The sequence below is a fragment of the Salvia miltiorrhiza genome, unplaced genomic scaffold, assembly GCF_028751815.1.
Source record: "Salvia miltiorrhiza cultivar Shanhuang (shh) unplaced genomic scaffold, IMPLAD_Smil_shh original_scaffold_273_2, whole genome shotgun sequence".
Lineage (NCBI taxonomy): Eukaryota > Viridiplantae > Streptophyta > Magnoliopsida > Lamiales > Lamiaceae > Salvia > Salvia miltiorrhiza.
In genome coordinates, this window is record NW_026651515.1 from 98,005 (window position 1) to 122,582 (window position 24,578).

Genomic DNA, 24,578 nt, shown 5'->3' on the forward strand with positions numbered 1-24,578 from the left:
AACTACAGCTCTTAAAAACTCCAGCTCTGAAAACTTCAGCTTTGAAAACTCTAGCTCTGAAAAACTCCAGCTCTGAAAACTCAGCTATGCTCTGAACTAGAGTCAGCTCTGGAGCTTAAATCTGCTCTGGCTCTGGAAGTCTGCTCTGCTCGGCAAGTCTACTCTGCTCTGCAGGTCTGCTCTGCTCTGCATATCTGCTCTGCTCTGCTCTGCAGGTCTGCTCTGTAAGTTACAAGGTTTACCACGCTTGAACTCTGCTCTGGCAGCCTGTCTCCAAATGGCTTTCTCAGCTCTTGCTTCCAGATCTCTTCCACCAAAGCCATTAAGTTAGCCTTGAACGTCTTGGATCTAGCTCTCGTCACCGGACCAATGGGAACATGCACCGGATCTCTGCTCTGCACTGCATTCGGAGCTCTGCTCTGGGAGGTATCCGGAGCTCTGCTCTGGGCTGCATCATTCCCCTCCTCTTGAAGAGGATTTGTCCTCAAATCCACAGCATCGCCTACATTAAAAGGACTCAAATCAGACACATTAAAGGTAGCACTCACATTATACTCACCTGGTAAGTCTAATTTGTAGGCATTATCTGGTGAAGCATGAAATCAACGCCTAATCTAAAAAGCAATAATCGAGACAGGATTTACGTGGTTCGGTCGTTAAGACCTACATCCACGGGTGTTCTTCGAGTTCTTCCACTATATTGTGAGATAATTACATTATACAAGTGTTGCTTCCAAATAAACTATCCTCCTAATGCTAAAGCTAACCTTCTATTTATAGATGTGAGAGTGAGCCCTAAAGGCCTTAGGCCCATGAACTTCTAATAATTGGATTTAGGCCCTTTAATGCCTTAATACACTTTAGTCTTGATTTGACCCATCTGCGATGTCTTTCGTTGCCCATGTTGAGTAGCTCCCTTGAGCTGCGCGGGCGAGTCTGTGCTGCCAAGTAACTTGGGTAGTCTGCGCCGCCAAGTCCTTTCGTCTGCGCTGCCGAGTCCCTTTGTCTGCGCTGTCGAGTCCCTTTATTATTTGAGGTCTTCAATTAAACCTGCGCTGGTTGGCTCCGTTCGATAAGAATAATAATAACAATAATAATAATCAAGTAAGATGTTCTTGTATTGCTAAGCATGGCGCTGATGGGTATTCTAGTCCTCATCATTATCATTGATCCGTTCCAACACTTCAAATGGGCCATCTTCCCTAGGAAGTAACTTGGAACGCCGCTGCTCTGGAAATCATTCCTTATGCATTGTAGCCAAACCCAATCACCGGGCTCGAACACCACCTTGCGACGGCCCTGGTTAGCCTACTCCACGTACTGTCTTGTGCGGCGCTCGATGTTAGCTCTGGCCCTCTCATGTACCTGCCTTACGAACTCAGCTCTGCGCTGGCCATCCATATTAGTATGCTCGCTTTCGGGTAAAGGAGCCAAGTCCAGCGGAGTCAAAGGGTTAAAACCATACACAATTTCAAAAGGAGAATACTTAGTGGCAGAGTGAACAGAACGGTTGTAAGCAAACTCGACATGAGGTAGACACTCTTCCCAAGACTTAATGTTCTTTTTTATAATAGCTCTAAGCAACGTAGACAAAGTCTGATTCACCACCTCGGTTTAACCATCAGTTTGTGGATGACAAGTGGTAGAAAACAAAAGTTTTGTGCCTAACTTACACCATAAGGTCGTCCAAAAATAGCTCAAGAACTTTGCATCCCTATCAGAAACAATTGTCCTAGGCATGCCATGCAACCTAACAACTTCTCTAAAGAACAAGTCAGCTACATGCGATGCATCATCAGTTTTATGACATGGAATGAAATGTGCCATTTTAGAGAAGCGATCAACTACAACAAAAATAGAATCTCGACCATGCTTAGTCCTAGGAAGACCTAACACGAAGTCCATGGAGAGATCAATCCAAGGTGTAATAGGGATAGGCAAAGGCGTGTACAAACCATGGGAATTCACTCGAGATTTTGCTTGCTTACAAGTAATGCATCTACCACATATGCGTTCCACATCTCGTTTCATGTGAGGCCAAAAGAAATGCCCATTTAACACAGCTAAGGTCTTAGCAATACCAAAGTACCCCATTAACCCCCCACCATGAGACTCAAGCAACAACAGATTACATAGAGAACACTTAGGAACACATAACTTATTCTTTCTAAAAAGATAGACATCATGTCTAAAGTACTCTCCACTAGCAGATCGAGCACAAGCTCTATAAATCTCACCAAAATCCTCATGAACTCCATCCACCGTGCATGTCGCTTGTTGAGCTTGTACTGTCCCTTCAAGTGCTTCAACGACTCATGATCGCTGTGACTAACAAACTCGTTGGGCCACAAATAGTGCTGCCATGTCTGTAAAGCCCGCACTCACGCATAGAGCTCCTTATCGTACGTAGGGTAGCTCAACGTCGCTCTACTCAACTTTTCGCTGAAATATGCGATGGGACGCCTCTCTTGCATCAACACTGCTCCAATCCCAACACCAGAAGCATCACATTCAATTTCAAAAGTTTTCGAGAAGTTAGGAAGAGATAGTATCGGGGCGTGAGTGAGCTTGTAATTCAACAGCACAAAGACCTCCTCTTGTGCCTTGCCCCTCTTGAACTCCACGTTCTTTTTTATCACCTCGGTGAGCGGCGCTACCACGCTGCTAAAGTGAGGTACGAACCTCCTGTAGAAGCTAGCAAGTCCGTGAAAGCTTCGTACCTCGCCAAAGCTCTTGGGTGTCGGCCAGTCCTGAATAGCGCAGATCTTCTCTTCATCAACCTGTACACCCTGAGCACTAACAACAAAACCAAGAAACATGACCTTGTCCGTACAGAAGGTGCACTTCTTAAGATTAGCAAACAGCTTCTCTTTTGCGAAGTACGTTCATAACAGACCTCAAGTGCTCTATATGGTCATCATGATGCTTGCTATAAATAAGGATATCATCAAAATAGACTGCGACAACTCTGCTAATAAAAGCACGTAAAACATGATTCATAAGACGCATAAACGTACTAGGAGCATTAATCAAGCCAAAGGGCATAACTAAGCACTCATACAAACCAAGTTTTGTTTTAAACGCAGTCTTCCATTCATCACCTTTCTTAATCCGTATTTGATGATACCCACTACGCAAATCAATTTTAGAAAACACACAAGCACCATGTAATTCATCAAGCATATCATCCAGACGAGGGATGGGATGGCGATACTTTACCGTGATGTTATTAATGGCTCGGCAATCACAGCACATCCTCATGGTCGAGTCTTTCTTTGGTATGAGAAGTACAGGTACCGCACAAGGGCTCAGACTCTCCCTCACGTGCCCTTTAGCTAAAAGCTCATCGATTTGCCTTTCCAACTCCTTTGTCTCCTCCGGATTGGTGCGGTAGGCTGGTCGGTTCGGTAGCGTAGCTCCGGGCATAAAGTTAATTTGAAGTTCAATCCCTCTAAGTGGTGGTAAACCATGCGGTGTTTCATCGGGAAAGACATCAACGAATTCCTACAAAATCGATTAAATAGAATGGGGTAGAGAAGAGAGATCGTTAGTAATAACCAAGTTCTCGCAGAACCGCAGCAGGACTATTGGTTTCTCCTCCTTCATGCACCACTTGACATCACACGGTGTAACAAGGAAAGACTTGCGTGTAATGCCCGTCGCCGTTGACCCCACCGGCTGCTCTTTACTTTTCACCATCTCCGCCTCTTTTTGTAGTTTCACTTGATCCTCATACACTTGTTTAGGGCTAAGCGGAACAAGTGATACTTTCTTTTGCTTAAACTCAAAGGAGTACTTATTGGTAAATCCGTCATGGGTAACCCGCCTGTCAAACTGCCAAGGTCGACCCAACAGGATGTGGCACGCCTGCATAGGAATAACATCACACAAAACTTCATCTTCATACCTGCCAAGGTGGATGGGCACGCTGACCTGCCTTGTAACCTTGACGACACCGGTCTCATTCAGCCATTGTAAGCGATATGGTTTGGGATGTTTCGCCTCGGGCAGCCCCAATTTCTCGACCATGTGTCTACTTGCCACATTCGTGCAACTCCCTCCATCTATGATCACGCTGCATAGCTTGTCATGGACAAGATACCTCGTGTGAAAGAGGTTCTCCCGTTGCTCTAGCTCATCCGGTTGCGGTTGCACGCTCAAAGCTCGCCGGGCTACTAAGAAATGTTCCGTGAGTGCATCCATTTCTACCAGCTCTTTCTCGTCAGGTTCTTCTAATCCAGGCATCTCTGGATCTGTTTCTTCCCCATCGGTGATGACTTCACCATCGTCTCGGAGGATCATGATTCGCCTATTCGGACACTCGCTCATGATGTGGCCGAATCCTTGACACCGGAAACATTTTTTGTCGCGGTATCTTCCCTCGGACACGACGGTAGAGCTTGGATTGGTAGCCTTCTGACCTCCGTTGCTCTGGCTCTGTCTGTGATTGGTGGCAGAGCTGAACGAGCTCTGACCCTGGCTCTGGTTGCCACCAGAGCTGAAAGAGCTCTGTCGCTGACTCTGGTTACCGCCAGCGCTGGGAGTACTCTGGCTCTGTCGCTGCGCTCTGCCAGGGCTGAAAGTGTCGCACTGGTTGCTGCCAGCGCTGACATTGTTATGCCGCCAGAGCTAAACGAGCTCCGCAGCTGATTGCCAGCGCTGAAAGTGCTCCTCTGATTTCCGCCATAGCTGCCCCTCCTCTTGAGTTGAGTCTCAATTTTTATTTCCATGTGGACCATCTCCTCTAACTCAACGTAATGTTGTAACTCCACTTTGTCACGAATATCCCAATTGAGTCCAGCCAAGAATCTAGCTATGGTCGTTTCTTTGTCCTCCACCACGTTAGCTCGAATCATGACCATCTCCATTTCTTTGTAATATTCGTCCACGCTCCGATTGCCTTGCTTCAGATTCTGTAACTTGTGGAATTGCTCCCGGTAGTAGTGACTAGGTAAGAAACGCTTCCTCATTACCACCTTCATCTCTGCCCAAGTCTGAATAGGTTGTTCGCCAGATCTCTTTCTACTCGTAACCAGTTGATCCCACCACACAAGTGCGTAATCTGTGAACTCAATCGCAGCCAACTTCACCTTCTTGGGCTCGGAATAGTTGTGGCATTCAAATATCAACTCTATCTTTTTCTCCCACTCAAGATAGAGTTCTGGATCGTTCCGCCCTTGGAAAGAAGGAATGGTAATCTTGATGTTGTTGATGTTGTCATCTTGATAGTTTTGACCACTTACTCGATGCCAACGCCCCTCTCCATCTTCCTCATACTCGGACTCCTCGGCCTGCTCTTCACGAGGGTGAACATGTCGAATTAGCATGCGCCAGCCTCCATTACCACGTCCACCTCCTCGTCCTCTACGACCACCATAGTCACCGTGATTCGAATTGGAGTGAGCTTGCTCAAACTGGTCCATCCGCTCATGCATGCCCTCAAATTCGGATCGCATAAGCTTGCCAAACTCCGACCGTAAAGCTTCCATGATGAATTTTGTGTTCGGATCCATGGTAGGTTGCTCCTCCGCAGGTGACTCCTGTCCATCTTTCTTTGACATTGTGACACTGAAACAAGAAAAGGTTAGTAGTAAAAAAAAGGAAACCCATCCGCTCATGCATGCCCTCAAATTCGGATCGCATAAGCCTGCCAAACTCCGACCGTAAAGCTTCCACGATGAATTTTGTGTTCGGATCCATGGTAGGTTGCTCCTCCGCAGGTGACTCATGTCCATCTTTCTTTGACATTGTGACACTGAAACAAGAAAAGGTTAGTAGTAAAAAAAAGAAAACCTCACCGCCTCACAACACTCGTGTATATCACACAAAGGGTAATCGCTCAACACTCGTGTATCACACAAAGTTTGGCATTTTCCCTCTAATGATCTCACCACTCTTGCATTTTTCCTCTCAATTTCTCTCTCAAGAAAAATCAAACTCCCTCAATCTACCACTTGAATTCAAATTACCAATTGCACAACGAGAACACCAAGTGCACTCGACGAGATCACTCAATGAAACGCGCCACAAGGAACCACAGCAAACACACAGATTGTATAGGACTCGACAAAAATGAAAGACGCACTAGAAACAGACTGGAACCCCAAAATTAGTGCTGCGCAGAAAAACAAGCTTCAACTTGCTATACTACTCAACTAAACAAAGGAACAAGGAAAAAATATGGCTAAGGAATAAAGGGTTTTGAAACTTTCAACACTTGATGCTTTCTGCTTCGTTTTTTTTTTTTTTTTTTGAACTTATATAATACGTATTTCTGAGAAACTCACGATGGTATGATAAAATAGATGGAACTATGTAGTAAGGACTGATCGAATATGAGATAGACGTGAATGATGTAAATATGGATTATGGAAACGTAAAATATGGAGAACAAAAAAAAAACCTAGAAAGTGCAACCCTTACGAAACCTGGATATTGATACCAACTGATGTGATTCTCGCCGGTTTTTGTATGAACTTTGCCGGACCGAACAAGTAAACACGCGCGGAAGACTTGAAAATACGCAAGATAATAAACAAGAAAGATAAAGATGAAGTATCCCAAAATATATTAATCTAACCCACAAAATGATCTAGGCGAACGAATCCCTAAACCCCAACGTGCAGTTGATGCAGCCACTCGGGAACGATGAATGACACATGACGAGGGATGATGAACTCGCCGTTACGTCGATAAATGAATTCTTTCTTGGCACAATCAAGAAGAGTTCGAGAAACTTGAGAGAGAATAAACTCACAATATCATATATCAAAAATTAGCCAACCTTCGTCCAACAAGTAGCATCCATATATATAGGCAACATAAACCCTAATGTAAAGAAGGAAACAACATAAAACAAAGGAAACTTGAAACAAGGAAACAACGAAACTTGTTCAACAAGCTAAAACAGAACTAGCGAGAAAAACCAACTCTGTAAGCTTCAGGTCTGGAATACGCCAACTCTAAGGTATGCGCCAGCTCTAAAAATTTCAACTCTGGAAAACTTCAGCTCTTAAAAACTACAGCTCTGAAAAACTCCAGCTCTGAAAACTTCAGCTCTGAAAACTCCAGCTCTGAAAAACTCCAGCTCTGAAAACTTAGCTCTGCTCTGAACTAGAGTCAGCTCTGGAGCTTAGCTCTGCTCTGGCTCTGGAAGTCTGCTCTGCTCGGCAAGTCTACTCTGCTCTGCAGGTCTGCTCGGCAAGTCTACTCTGCTCTGCAGGTCTGCTCTGCTCTGCCGGCCTGCTCTGCTCTGCTCTGCATGTCTGCTCTGCTCTTCAGGTCTGCACTGTAAGTTACAAGGTTTACCACGCTTGAACTCTGCTCTGGCAGCCTATCTCCAATCGGCTTTCTCAGCTCTTGCTTCCAGATCTCTTCCACCAAAAGCCATTAAGTTAGCCTTGAACGTCTTGGATCTAGCTCTCGTCACCGGACCAATGGGAACATGCACCGGATCTCTGCTCTGCACTGCATTTGGAGCTCTGCTCTGGACGGTATCCGGAGCTCTGCTCTGGGCTGCATCATCAAGGATTTGGCCATATCATGAGCGAGTGTCCAAATAGATGACTCATGATTATACGAGATGACGGTGATGTTGTAACGGACAGGGAGGAGACAGATCCAGAGATGCCCGAATTAGAGGACCCCGACAAGGAGGAGTTTGAGGAGATTTGTGCACTAAATGGACACTTTTTAGTAGCCAGGAGAGCTTTGAGTGTGCAAACTCAACCTGATGAGAGAGAGCAGCGGGAGAACCTCTTTCACACGAGGTGTCTTGTCCAAGACAAGTTGTGCAGTGTGATCATCGACGGAGGGAGTTGCACGAATGTGGCAAGTACGTTCATGGTGGAGAAATTGGGGCTGGCCGAGGTGAAACACCCCAAACCGTATCGTTTGCAATGGCTGAATGAGACCGGTGTCGTCAAGGTTACCAAGCAGGTAAACGTGCCAATTCGCATTGGGAGGTATGAGGACGAGGTGTTGTGTGATGTTATTCCCATGTAGGCGTGCTACATCTTGTTGGGTAGACCGTGGCAATTTGATAGACGAGTTACTCATGATGGATTTACCAACAAGTACTCCTTTGAGTACAAGCAAAAGAAAGTGTCACCTGTCCCTCTTAGCCCTAAACAAGCAAATGTTGAATCTTTTGAATGAGGGGATATCTGTGGTTAGTGTGTATGTGGAAGGGGGCATTGATAGTGGCTCTGGTAGATTGCAAAATAACATAGGGAACATTGATGTTAACACACAATGCAGTGTTTACTGATCCAAGAGAAATAAATGAGCAAGTAAAAATGACTTTGTTGAGGGTAGTTTAATACAGTCAGTGATGATAGAGCCTGAAATTGAGCCAACCCAGGTTGGGGATGGGGAATTAACACAATTAGAAAATCCAGTCCACAATGAAGATGAAGGGATGGTTAGTGATGTTGATAGCTTAGATGACATATTGGATTCTGTTGAACAAGAGTATATTGAGAAGGAGGGAGTGGAAAAAGAGGAGAGAATGAGGGCAGAAGAGGGTAGGCGGAGGGTAGAAAAGGAGAGACATAGGGCAGAAGAGGGTAGGCAAAGGGCAGAAAATGAGAGACATAGGGCAGAAGAGGAGAGACATGGGCTTGAAGAGGGTAGAGTGGAGGATGAAGATAGTGAGGATGGGCTAAGTGATCAAGACCTAGACAATGATGATCCTGAATACTTGAATGCTAGGAGAATGAATAGGGAAACAAATGCAGAGGAAATGCAGAGGTTGATGCAACAGTTAAATGAGCCAGTGATAGATAATGAGCCTGACAGTGAATATGAAGCTAGTGATAATGATCCTAACAGTGATGAAACTGATCCAGAAGATGAGGTTGAAAACTCTAGGATAAACACCAATAGGATTGTATATGATCCTAATTGTGATCACAGCCAGATGGAGATTGTTCTTGGAATGAGATTCCAAGATGGTTTCCAGTGTAGGCAAGCTCTGACTACTTGGAACATTGAGCATGGTAAATTTGTGCAGTTTAGGAAAGTTAGCAAAACTAAATGTTTTGCTAAATGTATGCCACCATGTAACTAGAAGGTGTATGGTAGTGAAGTGAAGAGAGATAAGTCTTTCAGGATCAAGACTTATCATGGGGACCATTCTTGTCCTAGGCATATGAGTAATAAGCTACTGACAAGTAAATGGATTGCCATTAAATACCTGAATGTGTTTAGGACTAGACCTCATTTTCCAGTCACTGATTTAAGGCAAGATATTGTTGATAGGTTGCAATATGATATTCCAAGGGACAGGCTCTACAAGGCTAGAGCCATTGCACTGAAATTGTTGAGGGAAAGTGTAGAATACCATTACGGTCTGATTAGGAGGTACTGTGCTGAGCTCAGGAGAGGTGATCCTCAAGGTAGATTTGAGCTGTTCTTGGGAAATGACCATGTCTTTAAGGGGTTGTATGTGGGTTTTAGCTCATTGGTGAAGGGCTTCAAGGCTAGTTGTAGGCCTATAATTGGACTAGATGGGTGCCATCTAAAAACATTTCTTGGAGGAGTTTTACTTTGTGTTATTGCCAAGGATGGCAATGAGCAGATGTTTCCTATTGCTTGGGCTGCTTGTGAAGTGGAAAATGAGGAGTATTGGGCCTGGTTTATTAAGAACTTGCTACATGATTTGGTGATTGGAGATGGATCAAATTATGCCTTTATTTCTGACCAGCGGAAAGTAAGTAAATAACTTATCATTCTTTTCATTACTGTTGTCATACATGTTAGTTTGTTAATACTTGTACTTGTACAGGGGCTTGAGAAGGCTGTCAAAGATTTGGCTCTTAATGCAGAGCACAGGAATTGCTCTAGACACATCTATATGAATTGGAAAAAACACCACAAAGGAACCACTTTGAAAAACATATTTCTCAAAGCCTGCCGAAGCACCTATGTTGAGAAACACAACAGCCATCTCCTGGAAATGAAGAAGGAAAATCTTCATGCCTATGAAGATTTTGTGTCAAGAGAAACAAACAGGTTCTGCAAGTGTTTTATCTCCACCACTGTGAAATCAGATATGATTGACAACAACATTTCGGAGACCTTCAATGGCTACATTCTGAATGCAAGAGGGAAGCATGTCATCCACATGCTTGAGGAGATTAGAAGCAATCTGATGGTCAGGCAATTCAAGAAAAAAGAAGAGATGTTGAAGGTAACAGATTTGATATGCCCTAACATAAGGAAAAAGATGGAGAAGGCCAGGCAGAAGATTGGATATTGTATTGTGAAGCCTTCACTTGACAACAAATTTGAAGTCTCACACTACCAAGAGAGGTACTCAATCTGACATTTCAAGGATTCTTATGAATTCAGCAATTATTAACTATTGAAATGTTATTTGTTAGGTTTGTTGTTGATGTAGACAAGACCACTTGCACATGTAGAGAGTGGGGCCTAAAGGGTATACCATGCATTCATGCCATGAGTGCAACTACATTACATGGGGAGGGATCCAATCGAAGTTGTACATGAATACTACCATGTGGCCACATATTTGAAGGCATATGAAGTTGGCTTAGAGCCATGCAGAGGTGAAAGCATGTGACCAGTGGTTGAAGGCTTCAAGGTGAAACCTCCAGAGGCAAGAAGGATGCCTGGTAGGCCCAAAAAGAAGAGGTTGAGGTCAGCTACTGAAAGGGAAGGCAGAAATCTTCATCAACTGTCTAGAGGAGGGATGGTCATGACCTGCAGAAGGTGTGGAAATGCAAGCCACAACAAAAGAAATTGCCAAAATCTTACTCTAGAAATTCCACCTCCTCCCAAGGTAACAAGTTGTTGCTTTCAACATTTATAATTCATATATGAATTACTCATAGACATTTCTTGTAAAATTGTAGAACAAAGTTGGAAGGCCTTCTAAAACAAGGGCGGAGGACATGCCAAGCTCTTCATCTACCAGGGGAGGGACAAGGGGAAGATTCAGCAGAGGCAGTGGCAGAGGGGGTGGAAGATCAGGGAGAGGCAGTGCAAGGGGTGAAAGAAGTGATGTATTTTTCAGAGAGAGGAACACTGCAAGGTCTGGGCTTGGTCTTTACATAAGTGAGGCAACAAGAAATCAGTACATCAATACATCATCAAGTTCAAGGGACGTGAGGGTTGTGCAAACTAGGAGCAAAACTGCACAAGCACCAAATGATCAACAACAATGAATGACATCTAAGTCTTCTTTTTGTAACTCCTTTTGTAATGAAGAAACATGTACTTGAACTTCTTGGCCACTTTGAAGTCTGCTACATTGAACATATCATATGTTATTAGTGTGTTTATGATGTTAATCAAAAGTACGGATGGCTGTTTTGGGTATTTGGTTTGTTGGTTTACAGTTAACATATGTTATATTGTTGATTCATGTTTGATGGTGAATTTGTAAGAAAAGTAGCATTTCATTCGAAAATAACCATTGCATTCAAAAATAATTGATTCATTAAAACTGCATATCTTACATGAAACCTCACAGAAAGTGATTCATTGCCAAAACACCAAAAATTAAGACTAACAACAATTTGGTAATCCTAAGTTTCCACTTCAGATTACTAATTTCAAGCTCTTGCTCCTTCATCACAATCTTCATTTCTTCTACATATGCACATTTCACTTCATACAATGTCATCAAATCTTCATATTTTCCAGCTTGCATCTCTCCCATAAACTTGCATAATTTCAGCTCCTCGGACACTTTGTCTCGTTGAAGAATTAGCTTGTTCATGCACATCTTATAGTACGAACTAAGCTCTGGATCCTTCCATATCCAAAATCCACAATTTTCAGCCTAGAAAAAACAGAACAAAAAAGTTAAACACTTGTAAAACCAAAACAAAACCTACAAACTCGCAAAGAACATACCTTTGTTCGACTACAACAATAGAATCGCCTCTCAGGATTCTTTTCAGTGTTGGAGGTGTTCATTGTAGCTGCAATTTCATGAACACAAACAACCTCCTGAGAAACTCCGCGATTGAAGCTCGAATTTGAGGAAGAGGAAGTAGACGACATTGCTACGAATCAATATCCCTATTTTTTAGGTCGAAAACTCCTTTACAAGCATGCGGACTATTCTTCTACACCGATTCGCTCATGAATCTCTTCAATTCCATCGATTTCATGAAGAACCCTGGAAGGGTATAGTCCTAATCGAAAAATGAGGGCTTAATTCGAAATCTGAGTGTTAATAGATGGCGAAACGACGTCGTTTCTTTTAATTAGAAACGGCGTCGTTTCTTTTTTTCATTCCGGCTTCCAACTGTGCAAAATCCGACGCCACGCTGTCATTTCCCGGTGACACGTCATTTAAAATTTGGGAAAAATCGACGACGGGTGCTAAATCAGACAAAAAAAAAGTTAGGTAATTAGTCGCACTCCTTAAAACCCGTGCCACTCCCTCCTAGGAAGTTCTTTCATGGACGGAGGGAGTATAAAACAATAATTTTATAAAATAATAGGCAATGCGACGTTGACCCCCACTCCTTATGGACCCCAATAATTTTATAAAATAATTATATTACTATAATTTATTATTTTCATTACATATCCTTTCAAATTTATCTTTTCTCAAATTTTTTATTTTAATTATGATTTTCTTTCAATAACTTGTAAATTTAATTATTCAAATATTTTAATAATTTATAAATTTTTAAACATTACATTTATAAGTAAAAATTATAAACTCACTAAAATAAACTTAGGGGTGTATTCAGTTAAGAGTTTATAAGATTTTTTTGTATTTTAAATGTCGATAGGTATTCAATTCAGATTTTAAAAAGTCTTTAAAAATTCTGTTGGTATTCAATTATGACTTTAAATATCCATCTGGTTCATAGGAGTAGATATGATTAGTTATGTAATATTATGTTCGGTTGAGTAGATAGGGCCCGAAACTTAATCTCGAAATTATGCCACATAGGATTAGTCATGGCTTATAAGTCTTAGCTTACCCCCTATGACAAAAATAATCTCGGGTAATCTCGGGTAATCTCGAGACAATTTAATTTCAAGCAACCGAACACTCCCTTAAGGATTCTAATATGTCATGAATTTTGTAGGATTTTAATGCCGTATAAATAAAAAATATATGCACAAATTTCACATCCTCACAAGAGATTTTCAAGTATTGTCTCTCTCCCTGCGATACCTACATCTTCCAAATATCACTGCGTCTTCCAAATCTAAGAGCATCAACAACGGCGGGTGCAATGGTGAGATCGAACCCGGCCTATCGCACCTGTCACCGTTGCCGCACCCGGGAGCAATGGATATGGAGCAACTGGGCGCACCGAGTGCAATGGAAGAGGGTGGCAACACGCGCCCCTTTTCAAGCAAAAAAAAATTGAAAAATTGAAAAAACAAATTTTAAAATTGAAAAAATCGGCAGAAGCTGTTTTTTCTTCTCGTTGAGGATAGAACCGTTGCCCCCCCCCCCTTTTTAATTCTTGGCACCTATATATATATATATATATATATATATATATATATATATATATATATATATATATATCAACAAAGGCAAAAATTTATGTTTATGTTTTAGGATTTTTAGGATTTTTTATTTTATGTTTGTTTTAATTTAAGTAATTTAGGATTTTAATTTCTTGTATTGCAACTTTAATTCAATCAATGTAGGATTTAAATTTGAATTCAGTGAAATTTTAATTTATCAATTATTGTAAATTTAAAATTGAAACTAGAATAAAACTATATCAAAAACAAAATTAAATCCATTGCATCCAAGTGGGTGCAATACCATTGTTGGAATGGGTGCACGGTTGTTGATGCTCTAATTGTCTTTATAGTTGCCACACGACGGTGTCAGAAGAATGTTCTCACCAAAACGTTCCAGGTTGGAACCAAGAAGATTGACAAGTCCAAGATACAGATAAAATTTGCATCAAAGAACTAATTCTTCTTTGATTTGGAAATATAAAGATAAGGTTGTTTCTATTAATTTGATCAAAATTATAAACTAATGAAATTCTATTTTCAACCGCTAAAATTATTAGGTGATAAATAAGGGTGTGTGATATTGGAAGCAAAAGAGAAAAGTAGGCGGCGACTTAAATCGCTGTTGTTCGTCGGACTTCCTCGACCTCCCTAAAATATTTTGTACAGAAAAATGAGCAGTAAAGAAAAGAAGGTTGTTGTTCGTCGGATTAAACTATATGCTCTCTCTCTCTCAAATATTTTGTACAGGAAGGTGAGCAAAAATAAAAATAAGGATAATTTTTTTTTTTTTTTTCTGTTGAGCGTAGTGATATACCAATTTTTATTGAGTTGGTGTGTTTTCTGTAGACATGAGGTGGTCTTGAGTACACCCGGGTGTACCATATAAACGGGTTACACCTTCACTTAAACTTTGACCAACACTCTTATTTGAACTCATATAAATAATATGGGTAATTGCCACTAAATACATTATATTTCCCCATTTTCTGGAATTGCACATCACCTTTAAAATCTGCCTCATAATACATAACCTTTCTTTTTCTTCTGGAATTGCACATGGTCAACCAACCACCAACCGGAAAAATGACGTGGATGCCGGAAACGCCACATATACACGCCAGAAAAAAAAAATTAATTGATGTGGCAGCCATGTAGAAAATTATAATTTTTTTTGCTATTAAATTCGAATTTCCATAATATAGAATTAAGGCATTAATTTCTCAAATCCTCAATTTTCCCCTAAATCCCCTAGTTTTACAATTTCCCCATTCGCAACAAATTGTCGAACGGACAGATCTTTATCGACTTGCGCCGAACCCGATGGTTGGCCTCCTGACATCGCTGATCGCAACCTTCCATCACTAGATCCCATGAAAACAATAATTTCCCATCAGCCCTGCAGTTCTACCATAATCAACAACACGACAACAATAAATGCATTTAAACCAGCCAAAAAAATGATTATATCAACTAAGTTTTCAGCACAGTGGGCCCTTGATAAAGAAAGCAACCCATGCCAAATGCACAATGAATAATTCAAATTGTTGGCTTGTTTGCTTTAATTGAGTTCGTGGAATCTATCCAAATTAGCAACTGATGTTAGGGGAAAGATCGCAATCTAGGTTAAATCAACAGTGATACGTTCATCTCCCTGCCTGATTCGTCCCGTGAGCCAGAGCCTTGGTCGCCGGTTCGTCGCGTGCGCCGGAGCCTTCGCCGCCGATTCGTGTTGGTGTAATCGCTAGAGCAAATGTAATCTTCGGAGCTGGAGCCTCTCTTGGTGTTGGTGTAATCGCTGAAGCTAGGGCAATGTGGAGCAGATCGCTGGACGCTAGGGCAATTGTGGAGCATATCGAAATTCAAGTTTGAACGCTAGGGCAATTGTAAAATGGGGGAAATTGTAAAATTAGGGAATTTAGGGGAAAATTGGAGATTTGGGAAATTAATACATTAATTCTATGTTCTGGAAATTCGAAAATTAATAGCAAAAAAAATTATAATTTCCTACATGGCTGCCACATCAATTAATTTTTTTTTTCAGCGTGTATATGTGGCGTTTCCGGCATCCACGTCATTTTTCCGGTTGGTGGTTGGTTGACCATGTGCAATTCTAGAAGAAAAAGAAAGGTTATGTATTATGAGGCGGATTTTAAAGGTGATGTGCAATTCTAGAAAATGGGGAAAGATAATGTATTTAGGGGCAATTACCCCTAAATAATACTCCCTGAACTTCCTAGGAAGGAGTGACACGGGTTTTAAGAAAAAATATTGTTGAGTATATTGAGAGTGGAGAAAAGGTAATTGAATGTATTGAGAGTGGTGAAAATGTGTTATAATTAATATTGGGAGTTGTGAAAAGTGAAAAGTAAGAGTAATTATAAGTGGTGGGGTATAGTCCAAAAATAGGTAGGAATTTTTTTGTGGACTGATTTATGCCTAATTGTTCTAAATTCGAGGGTTTGCATGTGCATGTTTTAAGTTAAATATCCTGAAAATTGGTGCAGTTATGAGTTTGTTTTATGCTTTGCAGGAGATTTAGGTTTTATAGATGGAAGAGTGTGATTTTGGAGAATTTGGGTTAGAATGGCGTTTTTAGGCTTAATCTGGTGTCCAGAGCTGAAAAGCCCGCGTCAGAGCAGAGCTGAAAAGGCGCATGACAGTGCAGAGCTGACTTACATAGTCAGAGCTAAAATCTCCAGAGCTGAACTTCCCTAGTCAGAGCTGAAATCTCCAGAGCAGAGCAGAGCTAAAGATCGACAGAGTCAACATATCCAGAGATGACTCCCAGCTTTGCTATACTTTTCAGAGCTCGCTAATTCCAGAGCTGACTTTCAACTTTGTCATACTTTTCCAGAGCCAAATTTCCAGAGTTAGCCAATCTACGCCAGAGCTAAGATAACTTGCAGAGCACGATATAGCTGGACTTACCTTTAAATGCATGACTCTATTCCCTTAAGAGTCCAGTTTTGCAAGGCGAGTTTGATGATCATTAGGGTTGAAGGAAGTCTATAAAAGGGGCTTGAACGTGAATGAAGAAATCAATCCTTCTGCCTCCGACACTTAGTTAATCTTTTTAGCCTTCGTTCCTAGAGTAGCTTAGAGTAGTTTAGATTTTAGGCATCAAATTTACTTTACGGTTTTTATTGCTTTCATAGTTGTTTAAGTTTTTCTAGATTTCGTTCTTAGTTAGCTTTTAATTCAAGTTTTAGTTAGTTCCCGTTTAGAGTTGTAATCAAGTGACAGGTTGCTTCTCGAGACGTTTTATGATATTTCGTATTTACGTTTATTTACTTGCTTTGTTTAAATTATGCTTTTTTTTTAAATTATGCAATTTCAATTCTGCACTTTTAATTATGCTTTACTTTCAATTATACAATTTCGTTTCTACCTAGTTAGATTAGAAGTTTTTAATTAAAGTTATTTAAATTCAACTCGCCTAGTTAATTTTTTTAGTTTATGCTTTTAATCATGCCTAGGTTTAATAGTTTAATTCTGCTTAAGTAGTTACGTTTGTTCTTTTCTGCCTAGTTAATAATTCGTTTTTGCCTAGTTAATTTTAAGTCTAAGTTTTAGTTAAGTTTAATTTACACTCAGTAGTTTAATTTCAAGTTTCGCCTAGATAATTCTTTAGTTTAAGTTTCAAGTTCAGTTTAATTTCCAAGCTTTAGTTAATTTTACTGCTTTAAATCCCTAGTTTACAACTTTCTCGTGACATAGTTAAAAGCCCTTAAAGATCTTCTTTGAGAGACGACATTGTGTTAACTTACCACTGCTAGAGTGTCCTTGTTCTATTGCAAGTCAATCTAGAGGTGTTTCTAGTTGAGTCATGGACGTCCCAAAAAAGAAAGATAGAAAGTTCTTTGGTGGACATATGGAGTACTATTTTGAGTACGGATCAATGCGGTTGTACGGTACACCCAGGTGTACCCAAGATTTTGTGTTCATTTAAAATTAGCATAATCTACATATTATAAAAAATCTGTCAAAGATTTTGAATTCTTAATTGAATACACCACTCTTGAATAGCTTCCTTTTTCGCTAAGGTGATTTATAAGATTACTTGATTTACACATCCCTTATTTTAAACTCAGAAAAAAAAATTAGAACTAACTCAATACAAATCCTCTATGAGTTTTTTTTTTTTTTTGAAGAAGTTCAATTGAGCATATTGTATACGCGTGAACAAACATCATCCATCGACAAATACTATTAAACCAACTAGTGCATAACCCGTCGAAATTCAACGGGAAATTATTTTAGATTATTATTTAAATTATACGATGCTCTCTTCATCCTCTAAAATCATGCATACCTTTTCTTGTTTGGTACGATCCCCAAATTTATGCATACCCTATTTTTAGACACTATTTCACATATAATTTTTACAATTTTATCTTTTTAACTTACACTATTTACTCATAATCTATTTAACAATACCCTCACTGTAGGACCATTTCTCCACTATCATTACTACAAACTTCCATGCATAATTTTGGGGGACGGGGGAGTATTATTTTTGTATAAACAATTATTTATATATAAATTATTTTTAAATTTATTTAATTTAAGAAAATATAGTTGAAATTATATTAATCTGAATCATATTCCTCAATTAAATGTTAACATTTTGTTAGAATAATAAATTTTTTATATATATAAATTTTTATTTAATACTCCCTCCGTCCCGGCCAAGACGCTACATTTGCTTTTCGGCACGGAATTTAAGGAGTTGTAGATTAATGTTTTAAGTGTGTAATAATAAAGTGATAAAGTAAAAGAGAAAAGTAATAAAGTGATAAAGTAAGAAAGAGAAGGTAATAAAGTGATAAAGTAGAAGAGAGAATGTAAAAAAGAAATACTTAATTAGTGTTAATTAAGTATTTAAAATTCTTTATTTTTGCCAAATATAGAAATGTAGCATCTTCGTTGGGACGGCCCGAAAAGGAATATGTAGCATCTTGGGCGGGACGGAGGGAGTACTAATATTTTGAAAAAATGTCAATATTGAAGATTTTATTTCATCTGAGCATCATCTCGTCTAAACCACCCTGTAGGATCATATCATCATCTAAAGCCCGGAAGACGACATCTAATGTTTGAACTCCAGATTTTTGAGCATCATCTCGTCTAGACCTTAAAATACAAAAACTGAACTTTTTATGCGTCAATTTTTTTAACATCACTATCTGGAGGTTTAAAATCAAATTTGACTTGTGAGATTGTATGATTTAGAGCTTCTAATATCATAACTAACTTGTAAACATCATTTTGTATGGAACCTTAAAAAATTTCAACAAACTTCTATGCATTATTTTTATTAGCTTCAAATATTATAATTATGTTCCAAGAATCATTTCGTTTGGAGTTTGAAAGAACAAATTTAACTTGTGAGCATCATCATTTAATTGGGTTTCGAGAATCATCTCGCTTGGAGCAATTCAAATTGTATTAGTTTCAATCATTCCACCAATTAAATATAGATTTTTAATTTGGAGAGTAAGAGCTTCTTCTTGTATAAGTTTTATTTTAGTGAAATCTTATAAAAAAAATCAATGTGAAATGAGGTGATTTATATGAATTATTCACTCGATTGAGATTATTATAAATTTAATACATAATTAAAGATTTCTAATGTATTTTAACATCATATCCTCTATTGTTCTTTATCTAAATTTTTCATTTATGCATTACTAATTTCATAATTTATCTATTATCTATTATCTATTATCTATTATTATTATTATTATTATTATTATTATTATTATTGAGGAAACTGAAACAAATAAAGTTTTTAGATATGAGAAATATATTTTTCTTTCCTATACAAATAAAATGTACGAATATATTTTATAAAAAATAAAAATAAAATTTTAATTTTTTTTAGGGAAATTTTTAATTATTTTGATGGACATAAAATAAGATTTTGTTTTAAAGTAATCAGGTTATAGAATTTGTGCCTTATTATTCAAACATGTAAATCAATGACCGAACCCGTTTATAATTTACATACACGTGCATGTCTCAATATAAATTCATACAATATAATATATTGCAACATATACATATAATATATATACGCTTTTGAGAAATTTAAAATTAATAACAAATATACATCTAATCACTAACATTCAATTAAAATCATTTATTGTATATAAATTATAATTTTTTTCTTGTCAAACATGTAAATCTAATTTTTATCGAGATAAAATAAATAATAAAATTTATTAATTTAGATTATATGTAAAGTTAATAATATTATTATATACTATATACATTTATAATTAATTACATTTATTAAAATTGATGAATCTTTATATGGAATGTAATAGTTAATTAATTAATAAATGATGAAGATTATATATGGTAAATTTTGAAATGGTGAGATTCTAGATATGCCACATAGGTTAAGGTTTAATCCTATTATATAATAGAATAGATAGATGTGTGCATCACACTCCAACATTAAGGGCGTCAGATATAAGCCCAAAACATATGCAGAGTAGGATCCGAATTCAATCCAGTAATCCGATTATAAACATCCATGATGCGTGAACATATGCAGAAACCGGGTTCAGTCCAGTGACCCGGTTTTCAAACAAGTTTTGATCTATTGATCTACCCAACGCTTTAGTCAATTAGTACAACAACATCAATTTTTCAAAGAAAAAAAAAAGAAGAAAAAGAAAAAAAGAAGTCTTTCATTCAACTCTCGTTCACCACTGTACTCTTCTACTCACAGCTCTAAATCTAGCACCTCTTCCATCAAAACCCTAATTCAAACAAAATATCCCCCCCAAACTCCAAAGTCAGGATAAGGAACCGAGAGATTGCCCCGATTTTGATCCGACACAGTTGGTTTTCTGATATTTTAATGAAAAATCATAAAATCCCCTTGGCAATTCTGAATCTTGTGCTCATTTTAGCATTGTTTGTAGTTTGTCCTAATTTGGAATTCGGCCTCTTTTGATAAATTCAATCTCAATCCTCTCTTAGATTAGATTTAAATCTGAATGGGAGCTGAGAAGAAATGGCTATACACCCTGTTTTCTGGGGCATTCATTACATTTCTAATATTCTTGTCGTTTATTTCGGGCTTTAGTTCTTCGTATTACTATGCTTTCCCTCCGAACAAGCCGTTTTCGTCGACGGTTGATCACGGGCCGGGCCGCCCGCCGTCGTTCGCGTACTACATTTCGGGCAAGAGCGGCGATGGGGAGCGGTTGTACCGCCTGCTTCTGGCGGTGTACCACCCGAGGAATAGGTATCTGCTGCATATTTCGGCTGATGGGAGCGATGAAGAGAGGGTTAGGCTCGGGGCAATGGTGAAGTCCATGCCCGCGGTTCGGGCCTTTGGGAATGTGGATGTTATCGGAAAGCCCGATCCCAACACTTACATGGGCTCCACCAATCTCGCGGCTATTTTGAGAGCGGTCGCGGTTTTGCTGAAGGTGGATGAAGGGTGGGATTGGTTTATCACTCTCAGCGCCACGGATTATCCCTTGATTACGCAAGATGGTACGTTTTTGGCTTTGGTTGTTTCTGATTTCTCTTGGAATTGAATTGTTTGTGCCAGTTAGGGATTATGATTTGTGCCTTTTTAGCAATTGCGTTTGTCTACTATCAATTTGTTATTGCAATATACATAAAGATTAGCATGTGAACTGAAAGATTCAATCACAGTAGAATTTGCTTAATGCCGATTAGCAGTTGTGAGTAAATATCCTTGCTTGTTAGTGTTGATTTTAAAGTGATTGCTATATGATCTCAATTGATTTTGATGTGGTTTGCTCAGGTCATCGCATTCTGTTGATCTTTCCTATTATACGGTGTTTTTCGGCGAATGCCATTTTTAACTGTGAATTTAGTGAACTTGGATCCGTGGCTGAAACATTCTACATTAGTTTGTTTCTATATTTGGTAACTGGCTACAAGTTTAGATGTCCAATTAATATGCACTTCTTAGGTAAATCCTGAAATTGCAGTTGCTTACTTCTGGATGACTAAATCAAGCTCCTCATATTGTTAGTTTTTGTGTTGAAGTGGAATTTCATCTCACAGCAAGTTACAAAATCACCATACTAATTACTTGAGTTGAGATCTATTGTCTCTCTTCAATTTCCTACATTCTTCTCTTGACATGTAGCTGCGACAATAACCTATTTCTGAATTAATAACAGGTCCACTCGTTCGTCTAGCTTCTTCCAAAGGGCTTCTCATCTTTACTGTAATTTTAGTTGAAGTTATAGTTTTCTGCCACTGACCCAGCTTATACCTAGACACATGCTGATAATGTCTTTGAATTCTTTTGTAATGGCAAAGATTGATATACATAAGTTACTAAAATAACATGTTTAGTATTGAACTGGGCCAAGACAAATGTTGATCTGGCACTGATGTTATATTTGACTTTTACATAGGCTCAACTCGATGGAATCAGCTAGTCATTGGAAAAAAAATCGCTTTGTTGTTTATGTAACTGTTTGTGAATCTGTTAGCTAGACAGCATGGTTGCGTATAATTTTTCCTTGTCTGCACATAGCAAGATACTGAATCCTTTTGAGCTACTTGAATGCATAACTGATAAATTTCTGGGCAAACTTTTGGTTGATATTGAAAAAAGAAGAGTTTCGAGTCTTTTACTAATCATTCTGCACACACACAAACATGCATGAAGATTGCACCACTTATTGGGTAAAAGGGACGCGCAGATGAAACGTTTCTCAAATCTTTATCTAATTTTTAAGCTTGGGAAAAATGCAACAGTTTCACTTCAGATGAAATGTTCCTCATTATTCCTTTAATGCGTAATTAATTTCATGAAATGCTGTCTTAATTGTACATTGATCTATCTTCTTTGCTCTTTTGATTTCAGACTTGTCTCATGTGTTCTCGTCAATTAGGAGGGATCTGAATTTCATAGATCACACTAGTGACCTGGGATGGAAAGAGTAGGCAAATTCGAACTCTCTTAATAAATTTTGCCGGCAATTCTCCAACGCCTCTCTACTTATTTCTCTTGATAACAACATTACAGGGGTCAAAGAATTCAACCGATTGTGGTGGATCCAGGTATTTACTTAGCCAGGAGAACACAAATCTTTCACGCTACTGAAAAACGGCCAATACCTGATGCTTTCACGGTTTTCACAGGTAAATCTAATTCAGTGTTATGGTACATTATGAGCTTTCTAATGATCTAATTAGTTGCTAATCCCATACGATTCCTTATTGTATTTCTAGGTTCCCCATGGGTCGTCTTAAGTCGTTCCTTCCTTGAATTTTGTGTCTTTGGCTGGGATAATCTTCCTCGAACTCTTCTAATGTACTTCACGAACGTCGTCCTGTCCCAAGAAGTCTATTTCCATACCGTTATTTGCAATTCACCAGAGTTCAGAAACACAACCGTGAATGCTGACTTGAGATATTTCGTCTGGGACGACCCACCCAAGATGGAGCCTCATGTCCTCAGCACCTCGGATTATGAAGAGATGGTGAAAAGCGGAGCTGCTTTTGCGAGGCAGTTTGAGAAAGGCGCAGCAGTGCTGGACATGATAGACAGAAACATCCTGAAACGGGACCCAAACCGCGCCACACCCGGTGCATGGTGTAGGGGGCGGAAGAACTGGTGGATGGACCCATGCTCACAGTGGGGGGATGTGAACGTAGTGAAGCCAGGCCCTCGAGCGAACAAGTTTGGCAAGTCCATAGACAAACTTCTCGATGGTTGGAATGAGAGGCCGGATACATGCGCGAAATAAGAGTTTGCGGGGAAGAAGGTTTGAACATGTTTGAGGTTAGGAAATGCATTCTTTGGTGGTTTATATGAGGGCAGGAGTTTGAAAGTTGGAAGGAGGCGGCGGCGGCAGCGGCAGCGCCAGCCATTGGTGTGGCAGAAGAGAATTCATTGTACAGACTCAGTTGATTAGTCTTCCAACTATACCACGAAATTCCCTCTACACGGACGGCCTTTTCTTGCAATGCAACATCGTTTTATTACTTGAATTGCTTCTTGTTTCCTTGTCGACATTTCATCTGTATCCTTAGAAATTTGTTGTAAAAACTTCATCACCTTAATATAAATGGATAACTTATTTCTTCATGTTTATATCTGTGTGTGATTGCTACAGCTTGAGATATGTCTTAGACTTCACTTGTGTGTTTTTGTCTTCTACACAATCAAAAATAGAGACAGGCACCATCACCGACACCCACAACAAAAATTCAAGATTTTACTCTACTTTGACATGTATCAATTAAAATGCCACACATACAACAAAAATTAATACCCCCTCTATCCACGAAATAGAGTTTCGTTTGAGAATGGACACCAATTTTTAATAAAGTTATTAAAGTTGTTATAAATATAATAAAGGTATAATTTGTAGGGGTAAAATATGTACAAAAAACTAGAATAAAAGTATATTATTAGTTAAAAAGTGAAATAAAAATATAATTTATAGTTAAATATATGAGAAAAAGCATGATGTGATGGTTTAAAAAGTTAAATAACACTCTTTTTTTGCACAAAAAAAAGGTTAAGTAAGATTTTTTTCCATTGACAGAGGGAGTGGTAGATACAATTATTATTATTATTATTATTATTATTATTATTATTATTATTATTATTATTATTATTATTATTATTATTATTATTATTATTATTATTATTATTTGAAAAGGGAATATGAGGATTAGGAAATAGTTAGCTTATAAACCCCTTATAAAATACAAATTACTCATTCATGAATTTTATGTGAAATGTATATAAACTGTGTGTGAATATATGAATTCAAAAATTAAAATTTTCGTTTGCTATAAAATTTGAATACAAGATCATGAACTCATCCAATCAAGTAATAAAGTGATCAATTCACGATGAATATTCATATCAATTCTTAATTTATATTTTTAAAATAAACTTTTATTTTAAGTCATCCCTAAACATTGAATCCATTTATATACACACGAACGAGGTACTATACACGAATGAGGTACTATATATTAATAAGTTAGAAAGCTTGTAACTTGTTATCTATATAATTAAAAACTTAACGAAGTGGGCATTTTTGCCCATTAACACTAATTAAATACTTACTCAATCC

The 24,578-nt window shown here is 38.6% G+C and overlaps 2 protein-coding genes across 2 annotated transcripts; one reads left to right on the forward strand and one right to left on the reverse strand.

Annotated features, from left to right (window-relative positions):
* Positions 1 to 11,432: 11,432 nt before the first annotated feature.
* LOC131003842 (uncharacterized) lies at positions 11,433 to 12,390 on the reverse strand. The gene is made up of 2 exons (XM_057930393.1): positions 11,884 to 12,390; positions 11,433 to 11,809 (listed from the first exon to the last, which is right to left on the reverse strand). The coding sequence occupies exons 1-2, from the start codon at positions 12,031 to 12,033 to the stop codon at positions 11,492 to 11,494; spliced, it is 468 nt and encodes a 155-aa protein (XP_057786376.1). The 5' UTR covers positions 12,034 to 12,390; the 3' UTR covers positions 11,433 to 11,491.
* Positions 12,391 to 19,946: 7,556 nt separating this feature from the next.
* Positions 19,947 to 23,581, forward strand: LOC131003835 (beta-glucuronosyltransferase GlcAT14A). The gene is made up of 4 exons (XM_057930388.1): positions 19,947 to 20,991; positions 22,349 to 22,424; positions 22,511 to 22,626; positions 22,717 to 23,581. Exons 1-4 carry the CDS (start codon positions 20,487 to 20,489, stop codon positions 23,232 to 23,234), a joined length of 1,215 nt encoding a protein of 404 aa, XP_057786371.1. The 5' UTR covers positions 19,947 to 20,486; the 3' UTR covers positions 23,235 to 23,581.
* The last annotated feature ends 997 nt before the right edge of the window (positions 23,582 to 24,578 follow it).